Here is a 20,222-nt window from a genome sequence, read left to right on the forward strand (position 1 = left end):
CACAAAAATAAACATGCACTTACTCCACAATCCAGCAACCCAGCTCCTAGGTGTCTCCCTGAATGAGCTGAAAACTTACGTCCACAAGGAAATCTGAATGTTAGTGTTTACAGTAGTTTTATTCACCATTGCCAAAAACGGCAAGCAATCCAGAGGTCCTTCAGTAGCTGAGTGGATAAATTATCCACGGCACATGCAGAGAGTGAGATGTTGTTCAATACTAAAGAGAGACGAGCTGTCAAGCCACAACATGATACGAAGGAAGCTTAAATGCATATTGCCAAATGAATGCAGCCAATCTGTGTGATTCCAACTCGATGACATTTTAGAAAAGGCAAAACTACAGAACCAGTGGTTGGCCGGGCGCAGTGGCTCACGCCTGTAATCCCAGCACATTGGGAGGCCAAGGCGGGCAGATCATGAGGTCAAGATATCGAGATCATCCTGGTTAACACGGTGAAACCCCGTCTCTACTAAAAATACAAAAATTATTCGGGTGTGGTGGCGGGCGCCTGTAGTCCCAGCTACTCAGGAGGCTGAGGCAGGAGAATCGCTTGAACCCGGGAGGTGGGGGTTGCAGTGAGCTGAGATCACACCACTGCACTCCAGCCTGGGTGACACAGCAAGACTCTGTCTCCAAAAAAAAAAAAAAGAAAGAAAGAAAAAGAAAAGATCAGTGGTTGTGAGGGGTTAGAGGGCAAGGGAGGGATGGACGGGTGGAGCACAGAGGAGTTTTAGGGTAAGGAAGCTATGCTGTGTGATTCTGTAATGGTGGGTACAGGACAAGATACATCTGTCCAAACCCACAACATGAGCAGCACCAAGAACGGACCCTCATGAAAACCATGGACTTCAGTTATTGTAATAAATGCCCTAAACCAGTGCATGCTGTCAATAACAGGGGAGCTGGAAGTGAAAGTTCATAGGGAAAAACTCTGTGCCTTCTGCCTGGTTTTTCTGTCAACCTAAAACTGGGCTCTGTCCCTGACCCCAAGATAGGCTCCTGTAGACCCTGGCCCCTGCCTCCATGTCACCCCCTCCCTCGCCACTCCCTCTGCCGCATTTTCCTTACTGAAGGCGCGGCAGCTTGCTCCATCTAAGAGCCACCTATATTCCCTTTCGGAACATGGCAGGGTGTACGTAAGAAAAACCCTGAAAGAATGAGACACTGTATTTGAAATAATTGGACCCTTAAAAACAGGTCTCTTTTTATGAGGAACTGTACTGAACAAACCAAAGGCACCCAAATATATTCCCGGTAGCAAAGGGAGTTATTTACTCAAAGTCTTCCAGCTCCTTCACTGGCACTGGGTAATTTCTGCACCTCTCACCCTCTGCAGACGGAGGTTTACGAGGTTCCAGAACCATATTCTCTTGAATTGCCTCACATTCCCAGGTGCCATTAGTTCTGGGGAATCGCACTTGGTGATTCATTCAGGGGCCAAGGTGAGACTGCGGAGCATGAACCGTCAGTGACTGCATGCATCAAACAAGCCCCTTCTGCTCTTCAAGACGATGCTCTGAAGGTGCTCAGTGCACCAGGACCCAGAATGTCCTTGAGGCCTCCTAACTGGGTGGTGCAGGAGCTAGGAAGGGGCTCCCTGTGACACAGCTACAGCAGCAAGAAGGGGGAGCCAGGTTGGGGGCGGCCGAATAGGAGGAGCTCAGCCTGGTATGCAATGAGTGCACCCTGGCCCTGGAAACAGATTCAGTAACTGGATCTCATCAGTGCGGTCCAGACACATCACAGGTGCTCTGCAGAATCTGGCTCCATAAAGGAACCATCTCTTTTTGACTTCTCATCCAAAAAGAGTCGAAAGGCATTTCTAGCTTTATTAACCAGACCTCTTTTGTGGTGCCTGAGGCTTCTCTCAAATTTGGAGACAACGGTGCAAGATAAAAGGGTCAACCTAAGTTTTGTTCAAATTGCCAGGTTCGCTTCCTGTTTGGGGCTTGGAAACACAACTGGTCTCATCTCAGAGGTTCCAACCAAAGCAGGAGACGAGGCCTGAGACTCTGCTGCGGGAAGTCTTTATATATTTTTTTTACACTACTTTCATCATCGTTACTTAATAAAATTTACATTTAGAACAGGTACCAGATGGTTGTCTGCAATCACACAGGCTGTTTTGTTTTCACTGACAGGTCGTTCCACTGGGATTTAATTATCTCAGGCTAGAGGGCTGCTTCCCTCTGCTCCAACCCCATGTCCAGCCCCAAAACAGGGACGTGGGGCCCAGGTCTGCAGGGCCCGGGACTGAGCATGGTGGCATTTCCTAAGCTTAGCAAAAAGGCTGCTTTCAACTCTAAGCACAGACTCTGCTGCCCCCTGGGTGGCTTTGAGAAGTCACCAAACTCACTGTGGAGAGGCTAAAATACGGGATGGGAACATGCCCAGGCTGCTGCCAACAACCAGGAGGGAAGTGGGAATGTGAACAGCTTGTCCCCGATCTGGGCCTGCCTGGGTCTTCCACGTCCAGCCAGGCCGGGTCATGCCAAGAGACCCCTGTTCGTCCCACTGCCTTTTCCCCCAGGAGTTGAGAGCAGGGACCCCCGAGGGCAAGTGGAGCCCAGGCCCTGCCTCTGCCCTCCCTGGTGACTCAGTGACTGGTCTAGACTGGGCTGTGGTAACAAGATCCCAGAGGCTAGGTGGCTTAGAAGTGACAGACACGCATTGCTCATGGTTTTGGAGGCCGGAAGTCCAAGATCAAGGTGCTGACAGATTTGGCGTGTGTCTACCTGGTTCACAGAGGGCACCTTCTTGCTGTGGCCTTACCTCACAAGGTGGAAGGGGCGAGGGAGCTCTCTCGGCCTCTTTTGTAAGGGCACTAACCCCATTCACGAGGGCTCTGCTTCCAGGTGCCCATCACCTTCTGAAGACCACACCCTCCTAATACCATCACCTGGGTGTTAGGGTTCAACAGTATGGAGGATGCAGACATCAGCCCTAGCGGCCACCCAGCTGGGCTCTCAGAGCTTCAGATTCCTCCCAGGACAGTGGTGCCTGCAGGGGACCCCCTTGATTACAGAGCCAAGGCCTGGCAAGGCCCTGTGTGCTGCTGTTGCACAGCAGGTCACCAAGACTGCAGCTATCACTCTTTAAGTGCCCTTATTACTGGTAGGGTGGGTGACAGTGCCAGTCTCCCTGGGACCAACAGGTTTCCCAGGATATGGGACATTTGGTGCTAAAACGAGGGCAGTCCCAGGAAAACCGGACACACTGGTCACCCTGACTGTTTCCTGGAGGCAGCCTGCCAAAGCCAACCCTGTGTTTCTCCCTCTGCATCCAAAACCAGGAGAAAACAACATTGACTGAGCTGCCGTAGTTGACACTGATGACAGGAACATTCTGGAAACTCTATTAAAGGTGACGCATACCCCACACGCTTAACCACTGATATGGTTTGGATGGGTGTCCTGCCCAAATCTCATGTGGAAATGTAATCTCCGGGGTTGGAGGTGGGGCCTGGTGGGAGGTGACTGGATCATGGGGGCGGGTTTGTCATGAATGGTTTAGCACCATCCCCTTCCTTGGTGCTGTCCTGACAATCGTGAGTGAATTCTTGCAAGATCCGATTGTTTAAAAGTGTGTGGCACCTCTCCCTCTCTCCCCCTACCCCCCCCACCCCCCCCCCGCCCTTCTCCCTCTCTCCCGCTTTCACCAGGCGATGCACCTGCTCCTCTCTCTCTCTCTCTCCCCTGCTTTTGCCATGCAATGCACCTGCTCTTCCTTTGCCTTCCGCCATGAGTAAAAGCTCCCTGAGGCCTCCCTAGAAGCAGATGCCACCAGCTTCCTGTACAGCCTGCAGAACCTAGAGCCAATTAAACCTCTTTTCTTTAAAAACTACCCAGCCTCAGGTATTTCTTTACAGCAGTGTGAAAATGGCCTAATAGCACCACAACGCTCATCTAATACTCACATTTTCCCGGCACCACCGTAGATGTTATCATTCAATTTAGGAATCAAGAGGATGGAAGCTGAGAGAGGTTCCTTAACCCGGTCTTCACACAGCCGGCTGCACAGAAGTAGGGGTTAACATCTCCTCTCTGGGGGCTCTCCATGGCCTGGCACTGAGTTGGGCATTGGAAGGGTCGCCTCTGCAGTCTCAACACAGGGCCCCCCCGTTCTGCACCTCCAAAGCCCAGTATCTCCAACAGTAGTGTCATCCGTGTGGCCAGGTAGTGTCTGCATTTCAGTCAGGAGGATGCATATCCGTCCCTCCCACTCTGCCTTGACAGAAGCAAAGTGAAGATGGTGTCTTCCCTGGCAACACTGGGCTCTGGCCTCTCGCTGGAGCTTGTGTTTAGCTTGTCTCCGCTGATACTCGCGCCATGTGTGCCTGAGGGTTGCTATAAGCCATTGTGCTGGAATTACCCACAGCTTCCTTCGTTTCTGAGAGCACCCACCCTGGTTCACTTTTCTCTTTTCCCCCATCACCCTGGGTCCCCACTTCCCTGCCCCTCCTCCATCGGCGCTGCTGGTTTCTCTCCTGATTTGGAAAAACAAGTAAGAATTCTTGAGACACTGGTGGCAGGCGCAGAAGCTGGGAAGTGGGGTGGTGTGAAACCAGGGCCATCTGCGCTGTCTGCAGCCGACCTGTGGGTCTGCACTTGGCCTTTGGTTTCAGAACTTTCTGCCTTAGTTACCCCTTTTCCTTTTTATTCGCCATAAATAATGTTTTTGGCCTGACAAAAAAATGCCACTGTGTATGATCGCTGTTAGTTCGATCTGTACAAAAACCCGCACACGGGTGTTTATGGCAGCTTGACCTACAATAGCCAAAAACTGGAAGCAGCCCAGATGTCCTTTAGGAGGCAAGTGGATAAGCAAACCAGGGTACGTCAGAAAATGGAACATATCCAGCGCCAAAAGGAAACGCACTTCCAAGCTGTGAAAAGGCCTGGAGGCACCTTCCGCATGTGCTGCCAAGTGAAAGAAGCCGATGTGAAACACACTGTGTGACTATAAGATTCCAGCTCTAGAGCATTCTGGAAAAGGTCAAACTACAGAGACAGTGAAAGGGTCAGCTAGACTGGGTGTGGTGGCTCACGCCTGTAATCCCAGCACTTTGGGAGGCCAAGGTGGGCAGATCACCTGAGGTCAGGAGTTTGAGCCCAGCCTGGCCAACATGGTGAAACCCCATCTCTACTAAAAATAAAAAAATTAGTTGGGCGTGGTGCCGCACGTCTGTAATCCCAGCTACTGGGAGGCTGAGGCAGGAGAATCACTTGAACTTGGGAGGCAGAGGTTGCAGTGAGCCAAGATGGCGCCACTGCACTCCAGCCTGGGTGACAGAGAGAGACTCAGTCTTAAAAAAAAAAAAAAAAAAAGAAAGGGTCAGCAGCTGCGAGGGGCTCAGGGATGAAGAGGGGCACAGAGGAGCTCTCGGGCAGTGAAGCTGATCTTTATGATACCGTGACGGTGGATACAGGACATCTGGCAAAACTGACAGAACGTACACCACCAAGCGTGAACCTTCATGTAAGCTCGGACTTTAGGATCACTGTTGGGTACAACTCCAGGCGTAAACCCTCGTGTAAGCCCTGACTTTAGGATCACTATTGGGTGCAACACTAAGCATAAACCCTCATGTAAGCTTGGACTTTAGGATCACTGTTGGGTACAACTCCAAGCATAAACCCTTGTGTAAGCTCTGGACTTTGGGATCACTCTTGGGTACAACACCAAGGGTGAACCTTCCTGTAAGCTCTGGACTTGAGGATCACTACTGGGTACGACACCAGGTGTGAACCCTCGTGTAAGCTCGGACTTTAGGATCACTGTTGGGTACAATTCCAAGCGTAAACCCTCATGTAAGCTCTGGATTTGAGGATCACTATTGGGTACGACTCCAAGCGTGAACCCTCATGTAAGCTTGGACTTTAGGATCACTCTCGGTTCACTGATTGTAACAGATGTCCTACGCTAAAGCAAGATATGACTAACGAGAAACTGGGGGAGGGGTCAATATGGGAACTCACAGTACTTTTATTCAATTTTCTGTCAGCCTAAAACTGCTCTAAAAAATCAGCTCTGCTAATTTCACAAAAAAGAGGCAGGGGAAGAGGAGGTTCTGCTTTATAGAGGAATATCAGCTACCACAAGAAGAAAAACTGGTTCATAAAACTGCCATTTGGCAACAACCAGGAGAGAACTGATTCCATAATTCTGCTTTAAATTTTAAAATTGAAAATAAGGGGCTGGGCTCAGTGGCTCATGCCTGTAATCCAAACACTTCAGGAGGCTGAGGCGGGAGGACTGCTTGAGCCCAGGAGTTTAAGACCAGCCTGGGTCACATAGGGAGACCCCCATCTCTATAAAAAACACAAAAATTAGCCCAGAAGCTTGTCGTCGTGAGAATATTTCAGAACATTCATAAGGTAACTCCGTGCAACCGTCTCCACGGAGCAGGCTCCCAAGCCGTTTCTACTCAGTTCTGGGAAACGTGGTCAGGTCTTTCTCCTTTAATTATGCTGCTTCACAACGACTCACAACAACTATGGACTTTCTGCTTTGGTATCGGCCTAATCCAGAATTCCAGCGGCAGAATTCCAAGTATGGTGGCACGTGCCTGTAGTTCCAGCTATTCAAGAGGCTGAGGTGGGAGGATCAACTGAGTTCAAGAGGTCAAGGCTGCAGTGAGCTGTGATTGTGCCAGCCTGGGTGACAGAGTGAGACCCTGTCTCAAGAAGAAGGAAGGGGAGGGAAGGGGAGGGGACAGGTCAGCCGCAGTGGCACACATCTGTAATCCCAGCACTTTGGGAGGCCGAGGACGGTGATCACTTGAGCTCAGGAGTTTGAGACCCGCCTGGGCAACATGGCAAAACTCCGTCTCTACAGAGAATACCTTGAGGTGGTGCCACATGCCTGTAGTCCCAGCTACTTGGAGGGCTGAGGTGGGAGGATCACCTGAACCTGGGAGGATGAGGTTGCAGTGAGCTGAGATTGTGCCACTACAATCCAGCCTGGGTAACAGAGGGAGACCCTGTCTCAAAAAAAAAGAAAGGGGAGTGGAGGGGTAATGATTTCTGTCGAGGCCAAAACCAAAACAAAATAAACCCCCAACCTCTATGTGTGGTCACCATCTCCCTGGGTGACGCAGGGAAGTGCCCCGTAAGGAAGCATGCACGCATTCTTCCCTGCATGCATTCTGTTCTTGAACACCAGACCCACTGGGCCCTGTCCCAGGCCCTGGCCCCGTGGGTCTCTGCCTTTGCTGGAGACCCTAGAATGCCTGTCCTTAATTATGTGCTCTTTCCCAGGAGCCACTTATCGGGGACCTGATGACAACAGGGGTTCCTGTGTCTTCTCTGGGTTTGGTCTTTGTCATCAGTAAACCAGCCTAGAGGCTTGTCATCGTGGGAATATTTCGGAACGTTCAAAAGGTAACTCCGTGCTACTGTCTCCACGGATCAGGCTCCTGAACTGTTTCTACTCAGTTCCGGGGAAAGTGGTCAGGTCTTTCTCCTTCTGTAATTATGCTGCTCCATAATGGCTCACAACAACTATGAACTTTTTGCTTTGGCACCAGCCTAATCCAGGATTCGAGTGGCAGCAGTTTTAACTCCAGGCAGGGCCCAGAGAAATTGCTGCTTACCTGTTTCAGAGTCTGCACTGATGTGTTTTTAGCAGTGAATTGAGAGTCTATTCTGGAATAACAGTCATCTCAGAACCCTTAAAGTCAAGACATTCACAGTCCGGTGAAGGAAGCCAGGGGGAGGCCTGGCTCAGGACAGGGGCCAATTACAGGGGGCACATCAGGAAGAGAGGTGCAGAGCAGCTCAGAGGGGACCCCCAGCCTCCTTCTACTGCTGGCCAGGCCAAGGCGAGACAGAGAGCCACGCTGCCCAGTCCCCCGCAGCAGCATCAGAAACAGCCCTGGACGAGGCCAAGATGAAGGCATCAGCAGCTCTACCAGGGTAGTGAGAGCCACGGCCAAAAGCTGCCTCCAGGGAGAATCTGGATCAGCAGCTCAGAATGAAGGCTGCCCGTAGATGTGCCCTGAGGCTCAAGGCCATGCTCAGGAGTCCTGGGTCCATTTACTTTCACAGCCTCAGATGGAAAGGGCTCATGCCCTCACCAAGCCGGGAGCTGGCACCGGGGCCATCACTGAAGAGAAGCTGCCACATCAGCACAGCACGAGACGCATCCACGTCAGAGAAAGACGGTCGGCCAGGGCCCTCCCAAGCCTCCTGCAGACCTGCATGCCCTCCATCGCACCACCATGCCTGAGCTCAGTCCTCTCTCCTTCCCAGCTCAGCTCCTCTCCTCCTCCCACTGCCTGCCCCACAGCTGAGGGCCACTGCAGCTGCCCACCCACCCTCCGGATGCCCTGCTACCCACCCCTGCCCACCACATGCCCGTGTCCCCATCACTCCCTTCCCCTCTCCTCCTCTCCAGATGTCCCTACCAACACAAGCCCAACCCAGCCTCCTGCTCCATGCCACCGGCTGAGACTGCCCAGACCTCCAGCGGAAGCCCAGCCTTGTCCACGTCACTGCCCTGCACGCAGACCCCCAGGCTTCCCTGCCTCATGGAGGATCGGCGCAGGGCCTGGGGCTGCTCGGCTGTAGCCAGGCACTCACCTTCCTTCTCTCCCCCTACCCCCGGGGGCACTCTGTCCCCTCCGAGCCACACTCATGCAGTCCTGCCTCCCAATGTCACAGGCATCAAAACTGCTAGCAGCCACAAGCCCGTGCCGGCTTCTCCTGCTGCTCACAGTGAAGCCTAAGGAACGCAGACAATTGCAAAGAGGCAAGGACAGTCCCCCGGCAGTGCTCAGGCAGAGCTGTGCAGGCTGGATCCACACCCAGCGGGGCGCCCCCAGCGTTCAGAGGTCTGAGGCGGCTCCCACAAATGATGAGAAAGTGGCATTCTTCGGTTGACAAACACATTTGTTGTGTATTTTATATTTTCGAGGTGTGACACTAGTATGTGACGATGGCACTACACCATGCAGGGGCCAGAAGCAAGGCTGGCACACTCAAGACAAGAGGGAAGGGAGTCCAGGAAGAGTATTCGCAGCCCAGGACAGCCCACCTGAGGGGGCATACTCTGAGTTGTATGGAGACCCTCACCTCCACCACTCTTGGTTCTCCATAAGGACCTAACCTCTGCCTGACAACTCCAGCTGGTGCCCTGCTGGCAAAGGACTGTCACTTGGGGTGACAATGCCCACACCCAGGGACAGTGGGTAATGTCTGAAGACACTGTGGGTTGTCACAACCAGGGGTTGCTATTGATGCTGAGTGGAGGCGGGGGCTGCCACTGAACCCCATGGTGCACAGGATGGCTGCGCTGCAAAGACTCACACACTCGTGGAACCACCAAGGGCCTGGGCCGTCTTTCCTAACCGATGCCCAGAGGCCCGCACTCGTGAGGAATGTGGTTTCCAGCAGGGGAATAAGATGCGTGCGTGCAGATGCCCATCTGCTGGGCTGCGCGTGCCCAGCAGGAGGCAGAAACACACATCCTCCACCTTTACAAACATACATGTCTGCAAAGATCCATGTGCCCAAGGCTGGCATAACACATGCATGTCATCTGCTCATTCATTCACTGATTCACTTCCTCAACAATTCTGCACCGAGCACCTGCCGTGCTCCAGGCCCCGTGCAAGACGCTGGGGATGCCCCATGGACAAGACGGGCTCAGCCCCTTCTGACTGAGAAGCCAGAGGAGAGTGAGAATGCACCTTTAAACACCAAGCAGCATTATTCACGGGTAGCCTGAGCAGCGGGCTGGCCTTTTCTATGCTTCCTTAAAGCCCAGTAAGGTCCCCTCTAGCAAGCGGCCCACCTCCGGTCTCCAGGTCGTGGAAATTGGGATCCAGGCCTCGGTCCAGCATCTTGGTGATCTTCTCCACTGAGCGATGCTGAATGTGATCCATGCATTTCTTCAGATTGGTCTAGAAGGAAAAACAATATAATTGAAACATCTTTATAAGAAACGTCCCAACCTGAGCAACAAAGTGAGACCCCGTCTCTACAAAAAACAGAAAAATTAGCCAGACGTGGCCGGGCACGGTGGCTCACGCCTGTAATCCCAGCACTTTGGGAGGCCAAGGTGGGCGGATCACGAGGTCAGGAGATCGAGACCATCCTGGCTAACACGGTGAAACCCCGTCTCTACTAAATATACAAAAAATTAGCCGGGCGTGGTGGCGGGTGCCTGTAGTCCCAGCTACTCGGGAGGCTGAGGCAGGAGAATGGCGTGAACCCGGGAGGCGGAACTTGCAATGAGCCAAGATCACGCCACTGCACTCCAGTCTGGGTTACAGAGAGAGACTCCATCTCAAAAAAAAAAAAAAAAAAATTAGCCGGACATGGTGGCACACGTGTTTCCAGCTACTCAGGAAGCTGAGGCAGGAGGATCGCCTGAGCTGAGGCCGCAGTGAGCTGTGTTCATGCCTCTGCACTCCAGCCTGGGCAACAGAGCAAGACCTGTCTCAAAAAAGAAAAACAAATGTCTTTCTAGGCTCTGGGAAAGTTCCTGATTGGTGCACTTGGGAGACCCACCCTCGCCAGGGCACACTGCAAGCCCTGAGGCTCCTGGAGCTGAGGCTTTTGGAATCACAGGCTGAGCACAGTGTCTGGCACGTGGCAAGTACAATCGGCCTGTCCTGGATGACTGTTTAAAATCCCCTCACTGTTCACCCTCCTAGTGCTACAGACTTAATGTTTGTGTCCCCGCAAAATTCATAAGTTGAATAATCTCCAATGTAATAGTATTGAGAGGTGAGGCCTTTGGGAGGTGATGAAGTCAGGAGGGTGAAGCCCTCGTGAATGGGATTAGTGTCCCTGCAAAAGAGGTCCCACAGAGCTCCTTCACCCCTTCCTCCACGTGAAGACACAGCAAGACGACGGCCATCCAAACCAGGAACTGGGCCTTGGCCAGATGCTGAACCTGCCGATGCCATGATCTCAGACTTGCAGCCTCCAGAATGGTGAGACACACACTTTTGTTGTTTACAAGTTACCCAAGGTATTTCGTAAAAGCAGCGTAAATGGCCTTAGACACTTTGCTGAGAGCTATGGATGCTCCTTTGCTTTCAGAAGAGATGGCTGGGCCGCTGGAGCACTTTTCAAATCTCCAGTTTCCAGGGCCCACCTCCCGCCTCCATCCCAGGGAGTGAGGCCCACGGATTGGTACTTAACCCACTTTGTGGTGAACCCTGTGGCCACACAGGCAGAAATAGCGATGCCTGGTCCCCGAGTGGCTCAAGGTGAAGGGCAGGACTAATTTCCTGTGAGGTCATGACAGTCTGCAGCTCAACCTGACAGGGTGGGAACTTTCCCAGCCTCTGCCAGCCTCGCTGTAAGAAAAGTCATGATTCTCTGCCCATCCAGAGCCAGCCTGGGCTGTCTGAGCAGGACTGCGGGACTTGGCACCCCTCCGCCTGCTGCATCTAATGCTCCTCACCAGCCTAATTCTTTGCCCCTACTCCGTACCTCTCTCAAAACACACAGAAGGGGGACAAAGGTGGCTTCCGACACAGCAGGTTCCTGGGCCCTTCAGCCTCCTGGCACAGGCGGGATTTCCACCTGCCCATTTTCTGTATGTTTCAGAACTAGTACTGATCAAATGCCCTCAAACACATGACCTACACATGGTGTCACTGAAAACCTGCATTGCTATTTATGAATCAGCATTTTTAAATTCACAAATACGTTTTTATCTGTGCATCAGAGGGTGATAAACAAAAACAAAAACCAAAACCCAGAAGCACCCAGATCTTGCCGTCTGAATACTGCTTTCCAGGCAAATTCCAGGGCAGAGGCAGGGGAAGAATAAGAAGAGCCCAGAGCATTTTGTGCCAGGAAGTGGCTGGTGCATCAAGGATGGTGGGGACACACCACAGGGCAGAACACCACAGGAAGGGCAACTGCCGCCCACATCTGGACAACTTGAGCACAAAAATCAATAATGATAAACTGGGTATATACCCAAAGGACTATAAATCATGCTGCTATAAAGACACATGCACACGTATGTTTATTGGGGCACTATTCACAATAGCAAAGACTTGGAACCAACTCAAATGTCCAACAATGATAGACTGGATTAAGAAAATGTGGCACATATACACCATGGAATACTGTGCAGCCATAAAAAATGATGAGTTCATGTCCTTTGTAGGGACATGGATGAAACTGGAAATCATCATTCTCAGTAAACTATTGCAAGGACAAAAAAACCAAACACTGCATGTTCTCACTCATAGGCGGGAATTGAACAATGAGAACACATGGACACAGGAAGGGGAACATCACACTCTGGGGACTGTTGTGGGGTGGGGGGAGGGGGGAAGGACAGCATCAGGAGATACACCTAATGCTAAATGACGAGTTAATGGGTGCAGCACACCAACGTGGCACATGGATACATATGTAATAAACCTGCACATTGTGCACATGTACCCTAAAACTTAAAGTACAATAAAAAAAGAGGTGCTCAGGAGGGAAAATTTTGTAAAGTATTTGAAATTCATGCTTTGTTGGACCACTGGATTATAATAGCTGTGAAGGTGTCATTAGAGACTTCGCATAATCAATGACTGGGTGTAGATCAGTATCACTCACTCATTTCCAGGACAGAGACTGGTTTGGGACCTGTGTTCACAGTTTCCTTCAAGGTATACAACCATGTGGAATAAGACTTCTCAAATTAGGATTTTAAACTGAAGTATTTTCAGGTTAAAATGTTTATAGTCTTAAACTACTTTGATTCCATTATATTTGTGCACATTCTAAAAATACAAAATTTAAGCATTTTTGAGAAGAAATACTATGTACTCGTGTGATATCAAATAAGCCTCATTTATTCACTTGGAAAATGAATATAATTTTTAGGCAATTATCAGTGTAATTTTTTTTCTCCCTATTAAAAAAGAAAATTTCTAAAAAAAAAAAAAAAAATGATGACAGATTAGAACTCAGTGAGCACAGTAAGAATACTGCCAGGCACAGTAGCTCACGCCTGTAATCCCAGCACTTTGGGAGGCCGAGGCAGATGGATCACCTAAAGTCAGGGGGAGTTTGAGATCAGCCTGGCCAACATGGCAAAACCCCATCTCTACTAAAAACATAAAATTAGCCAGGCATGGCGGTGCGTGCCTGTAATCCCAGCTACTTGGGAGGCTGAGGCAGAAGGATCGCTTGGACCTGGGAGGCGGAGGTTGCAGTGAGCCAAGATTATGCCATTGCACCGCAGCCTGGGCAACACAGCAGAACTCTGTTTCAAACAAACAAAAAAGAATCCTTACATGCATCTGCTATAAGAAGGAGGGGCAGCAAAACGAAAACCGACAGGATCCTACGGGCTGAGAAAGCCATTGGTGAGCTCGCAGCTGCAGGGGAGCCCACCTGGAGAGCATCAGGGCCCTCGAAGGGAAGCGCTTCAGGCAGCTGCCCCGACTCTCCACCCCATGCTCTGCAGGGAGTGCTATCGGGCTCTCCTTAGGAACAGCACCAGGGGCAGGGACAAAAGCCTCCTGGGTATTACAGATTCCTCCTCCTGTGGGTTAAGCAAAGTGCTCCGCCCACACACCCTATGCCTCAGCCCCCTCTCCAAGCCTCCTCGACTTGCACAGCACCCTGAAAGACAGCAGGGTGTTCCTGGTGTGGATGTCTTATCTGGGACTCTTGAGCTCAAGGCATAGCACATTCCGCTGGGTTCTGAACACTCCGTGCAATGCCCCTGCTGCTCACCTGCAGTCTAATTTCAGTGCAGTTTGTCAACAGCACTTTAACAAGGTTTTTCCTGAAGCAACAACAGCAGAACACTAATACGGGGCTCAGTGTGGACCCTCTTCCCTCCACCACGCCGGGCGTCCAGATCTCACTCTCTTCAGAGCCGCTGCTTTTGAACGTCCCTGGAGCAGTCAGTGGGATCTGCCCCCCTTCCCCGAGCACCCACGGCCACACCGAGCAGCCCCTGCTGCCTCCCGGGTGGGTCTCCACAGTGTGCGCCGTAAGGGCAAGTCCGCCTGCACCTCCCAGCCTGGCCACATGCCAACCCAGGTACACAGCAGGTGTCCCTGGAAGAGGAGCGTCTAAAGACAACACAAGATAACAAGGAGGACGCCGCCCGCGTAAAGTGTAAATAACAGCCCGTTCCCTGCATACCTTCGTGTGGAGCTTGGCCAACTGTTTCTCATCGAGACTGGCTTGTTTATACACCCGCTTCTTGTATCGAAACTGGCACAGAAAACAAAAAAAAGAGAAAACAAGTCAATACTTCGCATAGCTGTTCAGAGGGAAAACGGGCCTTTTCCTTGGCTATGTCACAGAAGACGGGGAACCCCACAGCAAACTCTTCCAGTTTTAAATAAATGACTGGTATTTGCACCCCAGAGCCTACAACATCCTAAGCGTCACTTTTGCCAAGATTCTGCAGCAGTTTAGCGAAAAAGCCATGAAAAGAAACAGGAGCAAGAGGAAGGGAAGATCCTGCAGGTGAGAAGCTGGGAGGTCTCCCAGCCGGTGATCGGCTCCCCAGCTGAGTGGTTATGGTTCCTCCCAGGGGAATGGATCAGCCCTTGGCAAGGATTTTTGGTAAATGAGGATGCTGCTTCAAACACCAGGTTTTTCTCCCACATTGTCCACCTTTGTTAAAACACACCCGAGAAGCCTGGCCTGGGAAAGGCCCCACCTCCTGTACTCCTGCAACCTCTGCCCAGATCGCTGAAGCCACTGTTTTTCCCTCCAAACAGCAGCGCCTCCTTTGAACTGGAAATTACATCACTGCACGAACCGAGGAGCACGTCTTCCTCGGATGCACGGAGTAAGCAACATTGTAGGAGTGGGCTTGGCGGGTCTCTAAAATACCTCCTCCCTCCCCCAGCCCCCCGCTTGGCTGGAGATGCTGCAGAAGGTCTGGGAAGGATGCCGAGCATTTAGGAGTCACTGGAGTTTGGAGCTGGGACCTCTGTTCCAATCCCAGCCTTAATGCTCTCAACTTACGGAGTTAACTCAGGGCACCTCAGTTGCCTTATCTGCCCCATGGGGATAATAGCACCCACCTTCCAGGGTGGCCTGAGCACTGAATATGAGCTTCCTGGCACAGACCTGGCACTAGACAAGTTCACTTTATCTCTCCCTCCTTACTGCCCTTGATGCCGTCACCCTGCACGGTTACACATGTGCTCAGGGCCAGCAAAAACTGCCCCTGGGTAAAATGACGGTGCGGGGCAGGCGGCAGGTGAGCTCATCCTGAAACTGAAAGTCGCATCTCATAGAAAAGCTTCCAAATAAACAACCCTAGTCTGCTTTCTCCACCACGCCAAACAAAATGGCTATTTGACAAAAGACAAAATTCTTGTGCACAGACTGATACTTGTGGGGTTTTGTTTTCAAGTGCCAAAATAAACCAGCTGTGAAATCATAAAGTTTGTGAAGCGCAGGCTGCACAGAGTTTGGGGAGAAAGTGTGCTGGTCAGAAGGGCACCCATTCATTTCCCAGAACAGAGCAGGTAGGAGGAGCTACAGGCCCATTTTAGAATTTCCACTTCTGATTCTAGATTCCAGGGCAGCAGGTTCTGTGCATCCATGCCCTGGGACCAATCACACCTCTGGTCCAGATTTCAGAAGCCACAAGCCACTGAGAATGATGCCAGGTGCCTTCTCAGGCTCACGATCACATGGCTAAGCTTAAATGTCTCAGGGAATTCAATTCGACGGGGCCCCTTTCCAGATATAAAACAATCTGCTCGGGCCCACAGCATCTCTGGGCAGGTGGGTAAAGGACTCAAGGGGGGAGTGTTTATTCCAGAGTCATAAACATAAACAGGGTCACAGCCACCCTGTTACCCAAGTAGAGAACTTACAGCCCGTGGCTACAGAGGACACCGGCTCAGGACCACAAACCCTTTTTCTTGCTATTTCTCCAACATTTCATAAGCAGCCCACCATATTGTGCTGAAATTATCTGAGGCAAAAAGCCCAGACTGATGCCTGCCCCTAATGTGCCAATCCCTGAGCCAATCTCAGCCTTTGCAGTGGGTCATGCAAAGGAGATGAATAAACGTAAGTATCGGCAACAATTTTGGCCGGGCGCAGTGGCTTATGCCTGTAATCCCAGCACTTTGGGAGGCCGAGGCAGGTGGATCACGTTGGCCAGGAGTTTGAGACCAGCCTGGCCAACGTGGTGAAACCTGTCTCCACTAAAAATGCAAAAATTAGCCGGGCGTGGTGGTGGGCACCTGTAATCCTAGCTATTCAGGAGGCTGAGGCACAAGAATCGCTTGAACCCAGGAGGCGGAGGCTGCAGTGAGCCGAGATCACACCACTGCACTCCAGCCTGGGTGACAGAGCGAGACTAGGTCTCAAAAACAAAACAAAACAAAAATCAAAGTATCAGCAACAATTTCATGACAATGAAACCAGAGCAGCCGCTGCAAAGTCAGTTTGGGGACTTGCAGATGCGCCAGGCTCACAATGCAAACACTGCTCCATGAACACTTCCTCTGGGCCTCACGACCACTCCCGGACGTCACTAACTTTCACTCAATGTCATGAACGGGAATCTGGGGCTCAGAGACCATGGGTGGCTGGCTCAAGGTTGCACAGCTGCAGGTACTGGGGCCAGATGTAGAGGAGACTCCCAAAGTGTCTGGTCTTCTCGCCCAGTTTTCCTGCCGTTACAGAAATGATCAGCCAATGATCAGCCCCTGAAATGAACTGCGTGGGTTTACTCGTCCTAGTCCATCACCTCCCACTGGAGTGTAAGGTCCATGGGATCAGAACCTCGACTGTTCTGTGCCAGAAAAGTGTCTGGTCCTTAGTTGGCCCTCAATGACAATTTTTTTCCCAATGGATACCCATATTACAGATAAGCAAACTGAGGCCAGGACAGCTGAGTGATTTGCTCTAAACCACACAACTTCCAAGTGGCATCTCATCTTTTTCTCCATCAAAACTCCCTCCCTGAATCTGACACACGGTCCACACTGGGGATCCCAATAACCTCAGCATCAGCGTCACAACAGAACTGAGAAACGTGCAGACGCAGCATCACCTTAGCCCTGGGTGGGCGTCCATGACATCTTGGGCTTCAGAGGAATCTCTAGTCACTGAGTAGAAAACTCACTTAGGTTGCTCAAGTGCTAGCTGCAATTACACACGTGCAGCCTCTTGCTGTTGACTAAGCTAAAGTGAGTGCAATCACTGAATGATGCCAACATGTTTGCAGGAGTAGAAATCATCCGTTTCTGGCTTCTCTTAACTGACGTAACCCAACACGTATACACTGCAGGAAACAATGCCTGTAAACTTGGGGCGTAGCAAGCCTGGGTCAGACAGGCAGGGACAGGGGTCGTGCATCACGTGGAAATGCATAGGGCTGCCCCGTCTTACGGATCAGCCACTTCTGGAGGGAGGCCCAGGAGCTTGTGGCTGCTGACAGCAGCTTAAAGAGCCCCGGTCACCCAAGCAGGAAGCAGAAGTGAAGCTGTGCTGTTGAGAACAGCTGGATGGTCACAGCCACCCTGTTACCCAAGGACTCAGAGATGAATTGGAGAATGGTATGGTTTGAATGTGTGTCCTCTCCAAACCTCATGTTCAAATGTGATCCCCGGTGTTGGAGGTGGGGCCAGGTGGGAGGTCTTTGGGTCCTGGGGCGGGTCCCTCCTGAACGGCCTGGAGTCCTCCCCATGGTAGTGAGTCAGTTCTCGCTCTGTTAGTTCACGGGGGAGCCAGAACTACTACCTTCCCTGCTCGCTCTCGCAACCCCTCTTGCCACCTAATACCTGCTCCTGCTTCACCTTCTGTCATGAGAACAACCTCCCTGAGGTCTCGATGCTGAGCCAATGGCGGCACCACACTTTCTGTACAGCCTGCAGAACCGTGGGCCAGTTAAACCTCTTTTCTCTTAGCCAGCCTCAGGTTTTTGTTGTTGTTGTTTTAGACAGAGTTTCACTCTTGTCGCCCAGGCTGGAGTGCAATGGTGCCATCTTGGCTCACTGCAACCTCCACCTCCAGGGTTCAAGCAATTCTCCCGCCTCAGCCTCCTGAGTAGCTGGGATTATAGGCACACAGGACCACATCCAGCTAACTTTTGTATTTTTAGTAGAGACGGGGTTTCACCATGTTGGCCAGGCTAATCTCGAACTCCTGATCTCAGGTGATCCACCTGCCTCGGCCTCCCAAAGTGCTGGGATTACAGGCATGAGCCACCTCACTCAGCCAGTTATTTCTTTATAGCAATGAAAGAACAGACTATCGCAAGGAATACGATGTAATTTAAAAGTTCCTTCTTTGTGCCTGACTCCTGGCAGAGTTCCTAAAACCCTTGGAATGTCCTCGGTGATAAGAGTATCTCCGGAACACCAATGAGATGACTCTCAACTCCCAGGTAGCTTCCAGGACGGGGGCTGGTGGCCGGAAGGATCAGACCATGACTCGAGGGTCAGGACTCCCAGCCTCTCTGCTGACCGGCAAGATGGAGTCCAGTCACCATGGTCAGTGATTTCATCCTGTGTAATGAAACCTCCATAAAAATCCCTCAACAATGGGGCCTGGGGGCTTCTGAGCCGGCAAACACATCCACGTGCTGGGAGGGTGGTGCACCCCCAACTCCACAGGGATGGAAGCTCCTGCACGCTGGGCCCTCCTGATGTCGCCTAGTGCACCTGTTCATCAGCTGTGCATTTGTACACGTTGTAATAAGCTGGGGGTAGTAGTTAAAATGCCTTCTTAGGTCCTCTGAGCTGCTCCAGCAAGTGATCAAACCTGAAAAGGGGGTGGTGGGAACCCCTAGTTCACAGCCAAATGGGACAGAAATGTGGGTGGCCTGGGGACTTGACGTTTATGGAAGGCAGTCTTGTGGGACTGAGCCCTTAAACTTGTAGTTAGTGTCAGAATTGAATTAATTCTTGACATCCAGCTGGTGTCTGGAAAGGTGGAGAAGGCAAATACACCACCCATTAGGCGCTGGGAGGGAAAAATTTAAAACCCCTCAGAGAAGCATGGGGAGCCCCGTTCTCCATGCCCAGGGCCCACGGTCCCGGTTATGAAAGCCTGAATCAGACCCATGGTTTATTATTCACAGCAAGATTTCTCTCCAGGGATTCTTTGAATCTGTAGTGAAAAAAAATGTATAAAAGTTGTACAACAGTGTGAGATTCATGGCAAAATCAGATGCAACCTTTTATTAGTCCATTTTCACACTGCTATAAAGAAATACCTGAGACTGGGTAATTTACAAAGGAAAGAGGTTTAATTGACTCACAGTTCCATACGGCTGCGGAGGCCTCAGGAACATTAGTCATGGTGGAAGGCGAAGGGAAAGCAAGCACCTTCTTCACAAGGCAGCAGGAGAGAGAACAGCAAAGGAGGAACTTCCAGACACTTATAATAAAACCATCAGATCTCGTGAGAACTCACTTACTATCATGAGAACAGCATGGGAAACCGCTATGATCCAATCACCCCCCTCACTCAATACATGGGGATTACAGGTCCCTCCCTCAACATGTGGGGATTACAATTAGAGGTGAGATTTTGGCAGGGACACAGAGCCAAACCATATCAAACCTCAAGACCCCAGACTGATTTTTAAATGTGGGGATAATTTCCTAATGCAAATGGAATTGGTCTCACCCTACCACCGTGTCTCCCCCACCCACCACGGCATCCAGGCTGTGACACAACCACAGTCCATGCACCGTGGGCTGAAATATACCTCCAGGGAAGGAACGCCCTCGCCCACGGGCTGCGGGTACTCGCGCAGGAGCCGCTCCTCATCCAGGAACTTGCCGTCCCGCCCGTTGCTGGCCGGCTGGAACAGGCCATAGTTCAGGACATCTTTCAAACTCTGGGTTAATGTACACAGGATCCGCTGCTTTGCAATCCACACTGTGGCGTCCGGGTTAAATCGAATGCATTTCTGCCAGGAAGGACAAAGACAGCTGATGAGTGACAGAGGACGCTACCTGAGTCACCCATGTGGGGAGCATGGTCAGAGAGGCAAAGCTGCTTCCACCCCTTCCCAACACTTCCTCTGAGCAGTGAACCCACCGCTTTTCACGACGAAAAATAGACTACCGGTTGCTGGGACACAGACATTCGGTAAATATAAAAGGGAAAAAGGAAGGACCGAGGCATTGGTCTCTTTGGCCTTGATCTCACCATGGACTCAAATCTCCAGCACTGGCCGGGTGCGGCGGCTCACGCCCGTCATCCCAGCACTTTGGGAGGCCGAGGCAAGCAGATCACGAGGTCAG

At 51.4% G+C, this 20,222-nt stretch overlaps 1 protein-coding gene across 1 annotated transcript in view; it reads right to left on the reverse strand.

Annotated features, from left to right (window-relative positions):
* The window catches only part of SHANK2 (SH3 and multiple ankyrin repeat domains 2), a 677,887-nt gene that overhangs the window by 527,372 nt on the left and 130,293 nt on the right, over window positions 1-20,222 (reverse strand). The window contains exons 4-6 of the mRNA XM_032153760.2: window positions 19,682-19,885; window positions 14,128-14,199; window positions 9,800-9,908 (exon numbers count right to left, since the gene is read on the reverse strand). Coding sequence (XP_032009651.1) covers window positions 9,800-9,908; window positions 14,128-14,199; window positions 19,682-19,885 — 385 coding nt within the window. The remainder of the gene's footprint in view (window positions 1-9,799; window positions 9,909-14,127; window positions 14,200-19,681; window positions 19,886-20,222) is intronic.

The sequence above is a fragment of the Hylobates moloch genome, unplaced genomic scaffold (genome assembly GCF_009828535.3).
Source record: "Hylobates moloch isolate HMO894 unplaced genomic scaffold, HMol_V3 SCAFFOLD_5, whole genome shotgun sequence".
Classification (NCBI taxonomy): domain Eukaryota; kingdom Metazoa; phylum Chordata; class Mammalia; order Primates; family Hylobatidae; genus Hylobates; species Hylobates moloch.